Source organism: Eulemur rufifrons, chromosome 29 (genome assembly GCF_041146395.1).
Source record: "Eulemur rufifrons isolate Redbay chromosome 29, OSU_ERuf_1, whole genome shotgun sequence".
NCBI classification, from domain to species: domain Eukaryota; kingdom Metazoa; phylum Chordata; class Mammalia; order Primates; family Lemuridae; genus Eulemur; species Eulemur rufifrons.
This window is the reverse complement of record NC_091011.1, coordinates 59,556,045-59,572,607: the sequence shown is the minus strand read 5'-3', so window position 1 is coordinate 59,572,607 and position 16,563 is coordinate 59,556,045. Positions and strand designations below refer to the sequence as shown.

Here is a 16,563-nt window from a genome sequence, read left to right as displayed (position 1 = left end):
AGCTATAATGTAAGCTGATTTTCCTTTAGGGACTCTAGGGCCCCTCAGATTCAGGTCTCTCAATTCCATGGGCTATGGAGGAGCAAAGTGCTCCCCCGATTCCTGTGCATTCCTGGAGGCTCCCATTGTCATAAACCTGCAATGCTGGAGACTTTGCCAGGCTCCCACACTAGCTGCTTTCCTCTTTGCTTCATCTAACCACAAAATTTAGTTCCTTTTTATACTGTGGGAAAATAAAACCAAAAGCTCTCTGCAGCGCATTCATGAGTTTGGCTGACTTATGAAGGAGACCAAGGAGGATTTGCTTTGCAATAATGCCACAATTTTCCTAAAAAGTAAGCACCAATCTGCCCTTGGCCCCACGGAGGCCCAGTCACTCCATCTTGCTGGCTCCTCTTTCCTCCTTATTTTTGTCTTATCTTCCCATTCTACTCTTTTCCATCCCTCCCAGAAGTAAAACCTTGGGACCAGCCAGCCTCCAGTACTTTTATCCTAAGCACCTAACGAGATATTAAACAAAATAAAACAAACAATAACAACAAAACCGCATAGCTTCCTCCTTAAAAAGAATTCAATGATGGACTGTTCAGATAATTTTTAAAATATCCTTTATAAATCCATTCATTCCATACTGTATAGTTCCCTACGTTCTGTTTCATACTTTAATGCCTTTGTACATTCTGTTCCTTCTGCCTAGAATGTCTTTCCCTCCATGGTCTTCTTGGTAACTTGTGCTTCTCCAATCATGAGTCTCCTCCATGAGGTCTTCTCCAGCCCACAGTAGCTGGCTCCACCATCCTTCTTCGATACCACCACTGTGCAGAGTATTTACCTTTCACCAGGTTATCATGATCTGTTGTACGTGTCTGTCTCCATGTCAGACTATGGGCTCCTTGACAGCAAACACAGCGTATCATTGCCCTTTATACTCCCTGATCAATATAGTACATCTAAATAAATATTTATCAAGTTATGAATTAAGAATGAGTGAATTTATTCCAGACCTGAGATTTAAGACTTTCTAAAGGTATAAAGAAAATCTGTAAAATGCTTTAACACTTGTCTCAGAGAATGCCTCCTAATTTGGAACATTTATGAACCTTGTTGTGCCAAATAGAATATTTACCTACCTGGCTCTGATGTTCTTTAGGTCACTAATCTGAGAAGCTTGTGAGTCAAAAAATCATTAAAAATGAATCCTGTTGACTGGCATAGTGTATTTCACTTATTTGGAGAAGCTGGCCTCCCATAACCAGCATGAGGAAGTTTTTAGTGGAGGCCTCATCCCCTCCTGCTTTCTTAGATTTGTTGCTGATCAGTGACAAAGTTGTGTTTACTTACAGAAGAAAGGCCTTATGATAACTTGTCTAACACATGAGCATGATGACATCTCTTGCTCCCTGTCTTGCTAATGGATTGGTCTTCAGGGTCTAAAGGTCGCTAACAAAAATATTTGAACAGTGGGCAATTTCTATATTCATCTTGAACTGAAGGATGCTGCAGAAATATTTCTGATTTTTTACTTAGTTATACAACTATTATGTAAATAAATTCACTTTTTAAAACATCTTTATTGAGATATAATTCACATACCATAAAACTCACCAATTTAAAATGTACGATTCATTGGTTTGTAGTATATTCGTGGAGTAGTGTAACCATCACTACAATCTAATTCCAGAACATCTTCTCCACTCCCAAAAGAAACTCCCTTCCCATTAGCAGTCACTGCCTATGCCTGTCCCACCCTCCAGCCCGTCCTAGGCAACCACTAATCTACTTTCTGTTTTTACATATTTGCCTATTCTGGACTTTTCATACAGATGGAATCATAAAATAGGTGGCTTTTGGGTCTGTCTTCTTTTACTTAGTATAATATTTTCAAGGTTCATCCGTATAGTAGCCTGCATCAGTACTTCTTTTTATTACCAAATAAAATTCCACTGTATGGATATAACACATTTTATTTGTCCTTTCATCAGTTGATAGACATTTGGGTTGTTTCCACTTTTTCTTTTCTTTTTTCCTTGTATTTTTAGTTGATACATAATAATGGTACATATTTATGGGATGCAGAGTGATATTTCCATATATATATACCATGTGTAATGATCAAATCAGGGCAATTAGCATATTCATCACCTCAAACATTTGTCATTTCTTTGTGTTATGAACATTCAAAATCCTCTCTTCTAGCTTTTTGAAAATACACAATAAATTATAGTTAACCATATTCACCCTATAGTGCTGCAGAGCACCTGAATTCATTCCTCCTATTGAGTTGTAATTTTATAGTCGTTAACCAATCTCTCCTCATCCTCCTTTCTCCTATACCCTTTCCAGCATCTAATAACCACAGTTCTATTCTCTACTTCCATGAGCTCAAATTTTTTTTTTTATTAGCTCCCACATATGAGTGAGAACATGCTGTATTTATCTTTCTGTTTCTGATTTATTTTGCTTAACATAGTCTTCCAGGGTCATCCTTGTTGCTGCAAATGACAAGAATTCATTCTTTTTTTGTGGCTGAATAGCATTCTATTGTGTATATATGCTACATTTTCTTTATCCATTTGTTGGTTGATGGACATTTAGGTTGATTCCATATCTTAGCTATTGTGAATAGTGCTCCAGTAAACATGTGAGTGCAGGTATGCCTTTAACATACTGATTTCCTTCTCTTTGTGTAAAGACCCAGTAGTGGGATTGCTGGATCATTTGGTAGTTCTCTTTTTAGTTTTTTGTTAAACCTCCATACTGTTTTTCATAATGGCTGTATTAATTTACCTTCCCACCAACAGCGTATAACAGTTCCTTTTTCTCTGCATCCTTGTCATCATTTGTTATTTTTTGTCTTTTTGTTAATAGCCATTCTAACTGGAGTGAGATGACATCTCATTGTGGTTTTGATTTGCATTTCCTTGATGATTGATGATATTATTTCTTTCATACATTTATTGGCCATTTGTATGTCTTCTTTTGAGAAATGTCTATTCAGTTCCTTTGCCCACTTTTAAATCAATTATTTGGGGAGTTTTTTGCTGTTGAGTTGTTTGAGTTCCTTGTATATTCTGGACATTACTCCCTTGTCAGAGGAATAGTTTGCATATGTTTTCTACCATTCTATAGGTTGTCTCTTTACTTTGTTGATTGTTTCCTTTGCTGTGCAGAATCTTTTTAGTTTTTGTTGTTGCTATGATTTATATGTTCTTGGCACCTTTGTCAAAATCATTTGGCCTTAAATGTATTGTATTATGAATCATGCTGCTATGAACATACCTGTACAATTTTTTTGTGTGGACATGTGTTTTCATTTCTCTTGGGTATAAAAGTAGGAGTGGAATTGCTGGGTCACATGGTAACTCTATGTTTAACTTTTTGAGGAACTGCCAGATTGTTTTCCAAAGTGGCTGGTCCATTTTAGATTTCCAGTATCAGTGTATGAGGATTATAAATTGTCTACATACTCACCAACACTTTTTATTATCTGTCTTTTAAATTATAACCAGCCTCGTAGATGTGTTATGGTATCTCATTATACATTTATCTAATGGCTAATGATGTTGATCAATTCAATTTTGAGGCCATTGTTTTAATGAACAATGAGACATGGCATTCCATTCAAATATTTTAATTTTTAATGATTTTGAATAAAGTGGTAAAGAACATATATGCTGTTAAATGTCACACTTAGCAAGTGCACTTAATTTATAAATCATCTTAAAAAATTCTAACTTGGCTACATGAAAGTAAAATCTAAGTGAAAACTTCAGAGGTAGTTTCATAGGACAAATTTTCTATAGCATACAAAAACATACTTTGTATAGGATAAAGTATAGGACAAAGAGACAAACTTTCCATCTCTTACTTGATTTTTTTTCAAACAATTTGTTCTCTATTGGGGGAATATCTAAACTCTTCCAATTCTTCTAACATGAATAAAATAGCATCCACATCTGGAACCCAGACCACATGCAATGGCTCCACAGGGTTTGGTTATTCTTTGTTTGGAAACAAGGAGTTAGAAAACATAATGTGTTCCTAGCAGAGAATCCACAATCACAATACAATTAAAAGAATGAGTTTGCACAGAAGAAAAAGATACCCCACAAGAAACTAAAAAAACAAATAAAAACTTAAGATATGGGAACAAATTCAGCATAAAATAAATGCAAATAAAAGTGAAAAAATGAAAAGAATGAACAGCGTGATTTCATTTTGGGGTAATGTACAGAACTGTTAAATGAAATTAGAAATCTTAGTTTAAACAGTGGCTTAAGCAATCAAGACTTTTTTCTTTGATCTGAATTTTTTTTTTAAATGGAAGGGCCTAATCTGTGCACCAGGGGGAAAAACAGGATATAATATTTGCATAACACATTTTGAATTATGGTCCAAATGGTATATTTAAGATCAATAAAATATAAACCAGTCCTGCAAATAAAATATGAAAACGACAAATCCATATGTCATTTCTGGCATTTTCCCTTCCAGCCAGCTCTGGAATCATAGAATGGGAAAAAACTGCTCTTGTCCACCTACTTTAAGAAGCATATCTTCTGGAATTATAAAAGTAATATGATCCTGAATGCAAAACAGGAGGATGGCATCAATAAACAACATTCATCAGTACTTATCTGAGCGTTGTGCCAGCAACTTTGAGGGAGAAGTACTGGGAAATGAGACAGCAAAAATACACTTAAAAAAATTAAGGGCTGAAAGTGCAATTTAATTTTCATTAAGTAAAAAATCCAAAGCTTTTAACCTGAAAAAGAAATGGGCTCTATAAGTGAACATTTATCTGTCTCTAGGTCTTTATATAAAGATCTATTCTCTTTCTCTTCAAGAGATTAAGCATTACAAAATGAACTGAAGATTTTTAGATGTTTAGGTTAGGCATACATAAGAATTTAATGAGAAATGTGTTCATTAGCCACATAAAGTGTCTTCAAAATAAAGTTGTAAGTTAGATTTGTTTATATTGATTCAGATAACATTTATCTGAAAACAGGTGGCAAGATAATAACCTCCTAAGGAGTTTTCTGGTTCTGGGATTTTGTAAAACATTTTGCAAAACATTAGAGACAACCCCAAAATTTTATTTAATGACATTGCCTAACCAAATTATCTTATGCTTTGTTAAGTGTAAAGAAATATAAGACAGAAGCAAAATTCTTTTTTGTTTGCATAAATGGTTTTTTTTTATGTTGTTTGCATAAATGGCTATTAGAAATGTACCTTCCATACTAAATTATAGTCACAAAATTCTCTTTATATTAAATACTTTTAGGGTTTGGTGACACTTTCCAGACATAAAAAATTGAAAGAACTTTCTCTATCCGAGTGTTACAGAATCACTGATGTTGGAATTCAGGTAAGATAATTAAGATCTTCTGTTAAAGAATTAAGATTGAAAATTAAGCACAAATTGAATAAACTTTGAAGGTTACAGTAGAAAAAAGAAATGGATTAGAAATGTAACGACATGTATGTGATCTTAGTTGAACCAAGATCACCTCTGGGCTCTTAGTGAGGTCTCCACAGCCTAAGGAGACTGAGATTTGTTTTCCCATTTTTCCCTGTCTACTCTCTCCCTTCCTGTGTCAGACTCGTAGGATAAATAGGGACATTTTACATGGAGAGTAATGAACAGCAATGAGGTAAAAGTCTTCTCATATAAAGAAAGTGTTCTGTAGGTAGAAATGTTACTTAATCTAGTCATGAAAATTGGCGGAACTTGAAAAATTATGCTAGGTACTTAACAATTAGAAACTTAAGTTACTCAAACATACTTGGTAGCATACTTTATCGGAATGGAAAACATGAGATCAGTACTTGGATGGGATAAATGATTATGTGCTCCATGGATACTTCAAGAAATCATTAGAAAAGTAAATTTCCTAGACCTGGTCTTGAGTGATGTGCAGGAAATCATAGAATAGATATTATGAGCAAGGTATAGCATATTTTTTTTTTTATCACATTAGGCATTTCAATATACTTGTTAAGAAAAATAAAACCAAAATCATGCGCCATGCATATATTGAATGAAGAGGGGACCCAATAATCTAGAAATGTAGAAATTGAAACACCTTGGAAGCTCCAGATAAATATGTCTTGAGAATTTAAAACCCTAACCACTTATGAAAACCTGGGACTAAACGTGGAAAAGAAAGGAGGGAAGGGAAGGGAGGGGAAGAAGGAAGGAACTTTCTTACTGACATAAAATGATTTATCCCACAAGTAGAAGATAATGCAAATGATAGCTGCCAAGTTCACAGAGTGTGGCAAACTTGAAGTTGTCTCTATGAATTTGACATGGACTTGTAAGAAGTTTTAACATGACTAATAGGAGAGTTTTAAAATACCATACAAACTAGGGGCTGTAGAGGATTTCAGGTCAAACAATGCTCCAGCATCGAATTATAGACTTTTGGAGCTGAAGCAATCTTAGAAGCATTCAAACCAACTCCCCTATGTTACAAGCAAGAAAACTAAAGATCCATAGGGCTTAAATAACTGGTTCCAAGTCTTATACCTTCTCAGCAAACTAATTCAAGTACAGTTTTATGGAAATGAAAAGTAAGAAATGGAGAATTATTCTTCTAAATTGTTGATTGACAACATGGCTTAGTGAGAACAATGTTTTCAAATTATTTTTGTTATATCTCATTGTGTCTGGACCATGTAATAATACCTAAGGGATAAGTATAACACCATTAAGAAATCTACTTTAAGAAGCATTAGTGTCAAGCAATGTCAATTTCCCCTAATTTCAGACCACAGGTACAGATGTTCTAACAAGTTCCTAAGAAATCTGTCTAGTAGTATACACTACACTATACAGAATTAAAAAGAACAAACACTCTCCTTCAAAACAAAGATCCAAGAGAGGACTAGAAACTTCCATATTGGACAAGATTGTAACAAAAAGGGTTACAAAACATTTAGATGCATGTAACCTACTAGGAGAAAAAAAAACACAAAAGAATCCTCTAAAGTTAAAGCATGATTTATTTACCACAATTAATTTAGTGTTAAACATGCATTTATACAATGCTTTATCCATGAATATGATAGTGTCAGGCTTTCAAAAGATCTTTGACAAGGTGATAGACCATAGGTTATTAAAGTAAAAGTTAAAATATTAACATTTCTAATATTGGGTTATGTTTCTTATATAATGATCAATTATTAGTACGTTTGTCCAATAACTATAAATCATTCAGAATTATTGAAACTTACCATAGTGATGATATAGCCTCTTAATATCCATCACTTATTAATTTTTTAAATGCTCCTTGGGGTGAGAGAGTGTTGACCAAAGTCCAAGGCTAAGTATTAGGAGACCAGTACTTTCTGCCATTTCTTTTTGATTCTGTGGGCTCCAGACATTTTTCTTTTCACTCTTTGGAGCCTAAAGACTATACTACTTTTAGATGCTCTGAGATTTTATATGAAAACATTTACCCATGCTAACTATGTGGCCATACTATATTAGCATATCTTTAAAAAATTTTAATCTTTTAAAAATCTCTGTGTATTTATTTTCAGTGACCTAAAAGAGAAAATAAAAAAGGAGCATGGAATACAGGAGCATGTAAATATAGAATTATTTAATTATTTTTCACAAGATCTTAGCTGTTCTATTCAAGTTTATGAAAAGAAATTTTTCATTATCCTTCTTTTTCTCCTCCCTTTCTCTTTCTTTCTCTCTCTTTCTTTCTTTCTTTCCTTTCTTTCCTTTCTTCCTTCCTTCCTTTCTTTCTTGTCTTGTTCTTTTGCCTGGGGCTAGAGTGCAGTGGCATCATCACAGCTCACCGAAGCCTCCAACTCCTGGGCTCAAGGGATCCTCCTATTTTAGCCTCTCAAGCAGCTGGGACTACAGGCATGGGCTACCATGCCTGGCTAATTTTTTTGTAGAAACAGGGGCCTTGATCTTGTTCAGGCTGGTCTCTGAGCTCTAGGCCTCAAGCAATCCTCCCACCTCAGGCTCCCAAAGTACTGGGATTATGGGTGTGAGCCACCATGCCCAGCCTCCTCCCTGCTTTTGAAGTGTCTGTGTATGTGTCTGTGTGTGTTGTGGCTTTTAACCAGTTTTACCTCTTTCAGGGTGCGTACTTCCAGGCATGTGGTAATCTGTCTCCTTGCCTCCTCTGGCCCAATTATTAAATCTCAAAAGAGAACAACAGACAAAGAAGGGAGAGGAAAAAGTGACATATAAGCCAATTACACAATTCCTTTATCTGGATTTACAAAAGAGAGAGAAAGGAGTAAAATAAGGTGATTAAGTTGAGTTGTTTATATTATCCACAATTTATAAGGAATTCTCTCTCATGACTTATAAAAGGTAACTATAGGGGAGATTCTCTTTTTAATACAAGATATTGAAAACTTATAATGCATTTAATGAGAAAAACGAAGAGATTTTTACCCTAGTTTAGTTTTGCAAGAGTCATGAACATAATAAGAATGAAAAATTACCTCACTTTAGTGTTTTACTGGAAACCACAGCACATGCAGATTGAGTGTCTAGAGCCTTAGATGTACTGACTTTTGGGATCTGGCTTTAATTACTTTCTCCAACTTTAGTTCTTGTTTTCTCAGAGCAATAGGCGTTCAGTGATTATGTTATACTAAAATTATTTGATCTTGAAAGGCATTTTGGAAGAGATGTTTGATATAGCTATAATTGAGCATTTCTTAAGAAATCTTTTCCTTGAGCATTTTATGAATTTAGTTAAATAACAGACTGTCAAGTTTGGCAGAGGAATTGGTTTAAATGCCATACTACAGTACAGATGTGCTGAAAGTTCTATCTTATTAATTTGATAGAACCAATGGAATAAATCCAGTTATTTGATCTTGTTGCTTTTTGTACCCCCTTAATCTAGTTTGCGTTTTTCATTCCCTTTTCTTTAATTCATATTTTTTTAACTTTTTTTTTCATTTCAGTTTTATGGGTCCAGTTGTTCCCTTTTTCAAAAATGAAATATGCTATAAATACATTAAAGTCATATCCATACATATGAATATTTTTTTATGCAGATTATCTGTGAGTGAAAATCTTGCAAGCTAGACAAAAATTTCTGCTTATTTCGGTGTTAGTAGGTTGAGGTAGTTGATTAAGAAAGGTCTTAATCAAGTAGGGGAAAATCAGTTTTCATTATGTTGTACTACAAGGACTGACATGTGTACACAATGAAAAGTGTGCATGTGTGTGTTTACATACAAACATGTATATGAATGTATACCTATGTACAGTATATATTACTTAAATATATAAAAAGTTTAGCATATGTTAGATTACATGTGCTTACATATAAATATAGGTAAATGTATATCCATATGTCTGATTATGTATGTAAATTAAATATATAAACACACTTTAGTATATATTAGATTATATACATACGTCAATGTGTGTATGTATTTATTACACCCAAATTGTGTATAAAGATGCTATAAGATCATACGTTTCTAGGCTAAAACCCATAAATGATGGTTAGTATTCAAAGAATATAATAAAAATTAATTTGTTAAAGAATTATCTTTTTGTTTATCCTTTAATTTAAAAAATTAATCATCCATTTAAATGACAAGGCTCTTTTTCACATGGAAGTGTGTGGATTAGCCCTCTGATAGCAAAGGTAATGATATAGTACAGGAAATGTGGATCTACCTGTCAGAAGTCCTAATTTTTATCCTGATTTTGCCTCTTACTTGGCTACATGATCTTAAGCAATTCACTTAGCCTCACAATTCATTGCTCCTGTAGTGACTGTAATGATGAAACAGACAGGAGCTAGGACTCTAGGTGGCTTTTTTGTTAACATTTTTGTAAAATTTTGCTGTGGAGGGCCAGATAATTTATATTTTAAATTGTGCAGACCATATACAGTCTCTCTGTTGCAACTACCCAACTTTGCCATTGACAACATGTAAACAAATGAGAGTGTCTGTATTCCAATAAAACTTTACTTATGGACATTGAAACTTGAATTTCATATAGGCATGTCATGAAATATTATCCTTCTTTTGAGTTTTTTTAACCATTTAAAAATATTAAAACCATTCTTAGTGTGGGGGCCATACAAAAACAAGTGGCACACCAGATTTTATACACGAGTTGTAATTTGCCAATATCTACTCTAGCGTCAGAAAGAACTTCCAATTTTTGCTCTGTCAAGCTATGTGACTTTTGGTAAGTTATAATACTTTCTTTCTCTTGGCTTTAGATTTCCTACTTGTGAAAAGGAGTATAATAATAAAATATTCTTTATGTTGTATTAAATGATATAATATATCTAAATATTAATACTTAGCATGCTTCCTGACATTGAGTGTGTAATAAATATTACTTTTTATGATTGATATTATTCTATTTAGTAAAGAAGAAATTAACATATATTAGTTAATTTTTTAAAAATTAATATTTTTAGTATAATAATTTGATAATTTATTTGGGTTTAAACACTAAAAACAGGCAATCGCAACAGCCAGATTGCTCCTAATAGTAAGGAGATAGTTTAGAATATGTTCTTCGAAGAAATAATGTACTCATTTTTACTCCTTTGAATGAATACATTTTTCAGGGGCATCTAAATTATAATTGACTAAACAAATTTATGTAAGAACAATTAAAAAATTTATAACACTGAACAGATGTTAATTGCTGTTATTCTAGAGAATAGTATCAGAGTTATAATAAAACCAGGCAAAAAGAAAATGAGTCATTGTTTTTCACTGGGATTGTAATTTTAAACACATTTTCCCATATCCCAATTAATTAAGTAGGATACCTAGTACATGGATGTACCCACTTAGGCACTTAATTAACACTGCTTTGCCCTGGTAGAGTGCAGTGGCATCATCACAGCCACTGCAATCTCAAACTCCTGGGCTCAAGCGATCCTTTTGCCTCAGCCTCCCAAGTAGCTGGGACTATAAGACACAGGCCACAACACTCGGCTAATTTTTCTATTTTTAGTAGAGACAGGGTCTCACTCTCAGGTCTCAAATTCCTGAGCTCAAATGATCCTCCTCCCACCTCGGTCTCCCAGAGTGCTAGAATTACAGGTGTGAGCCACCTTGCTAGCCCCTTCTCTCCTTTAATCGGTGTGTTTTAACCTCTTCTTATCCATTCCCATAGACTGTAAGCTTTTGATTTTCTTTTTTACTTGATCTGTAGCAACAGATTTATTTTGATTTACAAATAGGAAGGGAGGTAGAGCGGAGGGATTAAGACTAAGGGACTGAAAGGGGCAGCCATGTGGCACAAATCATACCTCCTTTATAGCTGGGAGAATAGCAGAACAAGATCTGTTGCTGTTCATTTGCTTTGCCTGACCCAGGAATGTTCAGTAGGTCTAGTGTTCTGTAGATGTGGGTTTGCTCAGGCAGAGTCTTAAGTGGGAACTGAGGGCTCAAAGTTCTCAGTCCTGTATGTACCCTGGACTATCCGTGCTGGAGAATTGAAACGCTTAGAACTAGTGCAGAACATCTACATACATACACAGGTCAGAAAGGCCAGGGCTGCTTACCTCATTCAGCAACAGTCATGTCAGAGTCTTCCTCCCCGAGAATGGCCTATGGCCAGCCCATTCTGGACATTTCTCTCCAGCGTGTAGGAAGGGTTGAGTTCATGTGCCCTGACAGTAAGAACTGGATTACTCGTCAGTGACTCTTTTCTGGTCTTAAAACACTTCGAATCACTAAATTTTCCAGCTAGTTATAAAATGTTGTTTATGCAAGATTCTCATCAATCATTCTCAGCAGTTGATAGAATCCACCACGTAGTGCTCAACTAAAATTGATTCCAGTAGCCTTTGGCACATACTGACTTGTAATGCCAAAGATGGATTAGAATGTGTTGACTCCACATAGCAACAAATTTTTTTTTTTTAAAAACCAACATTGATTTCTATTTGGTTTCCAAGATTAAGTCATTCAGGAATTATCAAAGTATGAGATTTCAATAACTCCACCTTTTCTCCAGGGATAAAGTTACATTTATGGGTTGAAATGGAAGCCACAAAGAGAGCATTCCTTTCCAAAATGGCCTTAATCATTGGCCTTTGTTGCAACAGAAGCTCTGAAATCTCCTGTGTGGGGAGGCGCAATATCCAGACATTTGGACCCTTTATCTCTTGGCCATACTGCTCAGGAAAGTCTTTCTTCTCATCTAATACTCCAGGTTACTGTTAGGAAATAATTGACTAACCTATCTATGGTGAAGATCCCAGAGGGTGTTGGGTTCAGAATTGTTTTACAGGGTCTTGGGAAAGGAAACTAAGAATTTCCTCTGGTAGAATTAAGGGCACGGGTACATACTTGGTAGCTTGTGGAAAAAGCAACCTCCACAAAACCTGGAATAATTAAGAGCTTTGCTACAGAAATCTACACTGCATGGCTATCCACACCAAGGATGGTTTCCTAAACTTTGTAATAGAACAACATACCCCTAGGAGAACCAAGGCACCTGGAATCAACTGGGAGTACAGACAAACTCCTGCCAAGATATCCAGGCATTATTCTTTCTTCAAAGGCTGTGAGCAAAAGAAATAAGCTCAGTGTTCTCTGTCGCTTCTGACACTAGTGTGTTTCCAATTTTAGAGGCAGTTCAAAAGAATTAGAAAATTGTTAGACTTCAAAGGATGTGGGATTTGACAGCTTGTCAGTTTCCCATAGTCTTTAAGGTTCCAAGGTACACTGGAGTCATGGGTACCCTGTTTTCTTATCTGAGAAACAACTAAAGCTGAGAATACCCCACACCCCATCGCTGGCTTCTTGCCCACTCCCCCTAGGGAGAACCACTTTCAGACAACTGAACCACTGCTGAACTTGCTAAATGAATGTGCACATCTGTTATTTTCATGTTGAGCATCCACAGAGCAGAACTGTGAGAGGACGTGTTAAAAGGAAGATAATCCTTAGGAGGCCTCTCCCACCCCTTCAGCTGCCCCTAGAACATTAGTTTATCCTATGTAGGATGAAACTTGCCAAAAGTTAAACAAAACCTGTCAGATTGTCTGAAGACAAAAATAAAAAGGCAGGGAAAATAAACATCAGAATTCTACTTTCCTGCTAATAGTATGAGTTTATGCTTCTTTTGCTAAGTGGCCAATTTGTTTTTGATCCGTCTTCTATGTGACATGCCTGGGCTTTGCTCATTGTGCCTCACCTGACATAACTGAATGCCTGTGGCATATCTCACAGGAGCTTTATATTTCCATGTTATGATTTCTAATAACCCTCTCTATCAATTCCAGTTAAACTTTGTTAACTACATTTCTTCAACCTAAGCCTTTATCACATTGAAGGTGGTATTCCCAGATCTTAACGTAGCAGACAGGATTGTTCCAGAATCTCTCTGGCTCACTGCTGACAGACAAAAGTCAGCATTTGTATAGGGTGTTATATCTGCCAAGTGCTTTTAGAGTATACATTTTCCTTACATCTTTCAATAAGCTTATGAGATAGGTAGACAGTTATTTTCATTCACCTCTTACAGATGAAGAAACTTGAGGATAAATGACTTGTTCAAGCTTACATAGACAACTTCAGATTCCAAGCCCTGTATTTTTCTACTAGACTGGTAGCCTCCCTTGATTAGGTACTGATAATTCATGAACTCATTATTTTTTAGAGATCCTTAAATATAATAGAAGAGTCATAGGATGGTATCCTTAGAGTAGAAGTTCTGAGTTGCCATTTTCTTGAGAAAGAATAAGAAAAAAACCAAAAAGTTCTTTGCTGACTATGCAACTAGAAACCCATCAACTCTTGCAGGCTGATTATTATAGCTAAAGTAATTATTTTCCTGCCCTTCTTGCCCCATAGAGGCCCCTGGAGGAATGTCAGTAATTTGGCCACTAAGCAACCTTTTTTTCCTTTTTTTTTTTTAACTTGTCTTAGAGAAATGGAAAACATGTGGGTTATGCCACAGGCCATGAGAAAAATACCTGATTGACCACTGGGTAGTCCAAACCTGGATCATTTTTATTTTGGAGATAAAAATCTAAAACCTGAAACTGTTCTGGAATTTGTTTCAACAAATTTTAATTAGCAAATATAATTCAAAGATATTTCATTTTGGTCTTTTCCTGGTCTTCTTTCTTTTAGTTTTTCCAGTATACATTCCATTTCCTTGCTTGCCCTTTCTGTTCTTTAATTTCTCTCCATTTGCCTTCTTTTTATGCACCTGTCATATTTTATATTTAAAAAATAATTCCCTTATTTTTACCAAATGCCAAGGATCTGTGTACCTAGTAAGCCACTGAGATTTACTGATGACCACAGGATGCTGTTGAGTAGGCATCTCTTTGCCATTTACTCTAGCAAATGAACAAGACAATCTATTTTACTGTGACAAGAAAATATTAGAACTTCTAGAACTATTTTTAGATTTATTTTTATTTCATACATTTTGTTTTATATTTTTATAACTTATAATGTTTAAACAGTTATATGTCTATATATAATTTACACGTACACTAATATACATTTATTGAAAGTGTATACTCAAAATATTTTTACTACTGTGTTCATGATTTTAAAAATTTGACAGTCAGAGGTATAGAGAAGCAGTGAATGCAAATAATAATACTAGCTACTATTATATTTACTGACCATGTGCAAAGTACTGTTCAGTTGTTTTAGTCATATTAACTCACTTAATTTCCCCAAGAACTCTGTGAGGTAGGTGCCATATTAAGGTACCGTGTTATTCCCATGCTGCAGATGGGAATACTGGGTGATAGAGAGGTTGGGTAGTTTATCCAGAGACACAGAACTTCTAGTGGCAAAGTTGGCAGCCAAGCTGGTGGGCCCCCAGACTCTGTGGTCTCAGCCAACCCTGTGCACTGCATCTGGCAGTTATTGAAAAGAATGAGAGGAGGCCTGGATTTAGTGTTCTGAGGGCCATGTATGGGAGCCCATTCTCTTCACTCCTGTGCTAAGAAGCATTCTTTATTCCCTGTGGATACTCTTTTATCTTGAACTAGTTCTGTATGCCAGGTGTTGGGGCCACAAAGATACATTAGACATGTATTCTGCCCTCAGGAATCTACCATCGATGCAGAAGACAGCTATGTAAATAGCTATAATATGAGTAGAAAGTGAGAAAAATAAAAAAATAAAAAGCTCTAGGAATTTGGAAGGGGCATTTCTTCCACAGGGAGGAATTGGGGAAGACTGTGGAGTCTGCTTTGAAGCTAAATCACTGTATAATTTTGTAACAAATTTCACCATGAAAGTATCTTTGGAAATACTCCTGTTGGGCCTTGGTCTTACTCCTTTTCCCTTTCACAGAGTCTTCTACATATTTAAAAGCAGTGTGCTCCTCTGAGGTTGGGCTTTAGCTAAGCCTTTCTCACCTTGTCTCCCAGGCAGGGGGGGTGGGAATGAATGCAGGGGGGTGGTAATGCAGGAGGTGGGAATGCAGGAGCAGCATCTCAGCAGGAGGGTCCAGCCCCAAGCTCTGCAGAGTTCAGTTTTGGTGCCCAGGCCATGCCCACTCCCACCTGCTGTGCTGCCTAGTGGGAAAAAGGCCATCTCTGGTGGAGTGTAGCTCTACATCTCATGGGATATATGAAGCCCAAGAAACTGGGGTTTTATATTTAGTTTATAACTTAAAATTGTGGAAGTTGAGTTTTAGCCTTTGAAGCAGCCAAAAATGGTCTTCATCATAGAAAATGGTTCTTGATGGCACAAGATTTTTCCAGAATTATCAGCAAACAAGGGGAAAAAACTCCAACTTTGCAAGAGTTAATTGGGACCTGATGAGGCAAACAGTCAAGAGATGGTGCTATGAGTATGCACCACGAAGTGAGCTTTTTTCAGGCTAGGAGCTGCCACCTGTCAAGGTGGTTTAAATCAGGATTTTGGCAAAAGCATACTATTATGACAGTCAATAAATGTGAGTGAAACTCAGTTTCCTATACATACCCGATTTAGGAATGTAGTCATTAAGCCCCTGCACTGTGACTCAGCTCAGAAGACATAGAGAAAAAATGATTTGACTCACTAAGAGATACGAAAGTTTTCTTCCAGACTGTTAACCCACAGCAAAATTGGCCAATACATGGGAGAGAAGCCAAACTATAATTTTTGCATTTCCTCTTCATCTGTACTGTAAAAGATTTTGACTTGGAAGGAGCTTAGTGTAGCACTTTCCAGGAAAAGAAAATCAACAGCATTGATATATGTGTGATTCTACAGCACTGGACCCAGAAGTGCATGTAATAATCTTATTTCTAGGGGAAGAAATGGAATTCATGAGTGATTATGTTGAAACATGTCTATAGACTTAATATGACTTGTATGTCCCTTAAGGAAAATATGAATTGTAAGAGAGGAAAAGTTCTGACTTTAGTTCTTAGATCTGCCACTGATTTAGCATAAAGCCTTGGACCAATCTTTGTGTCTCAGATTTTCCTTGGATGAGATTGCTACCATGAATGTATCTTAGACCTTGTAATCATTTTTAAAGTTATTTTTAAATTTAAACCCTCTGAGAAAGTTTGGCTTCACAGAAAATAAAAAGACATAAAGCAGAATGAT

At 35.6% G+C, this 16,563-nt stretch overlaps 1 protein-coding gene across 1 annotated transcript in view; it reads left to right on the top strand.

Annotated features, from left to right (window-relative positions):
• The window catches only part of FBXL13 (F-box and leucine rich repeat protein 13), a 182,408-nt gene that overhangs the window by 147,279 nt on the left and 18,566 nt on the right, over positions 1 to 16,563 (top strand). Inside the window, exon 18 of the mRNA XM_069461649.1 lies at positions 5,291 to 5,374. Within this exon, the coding sequence (XP_069317750.1) occupies positions 5,291 to 5,374 (84 nt within the window). The remainder of the gene's footprint in view (positions 1 to 5,290; positions 5,375 to 16,563) is intronic.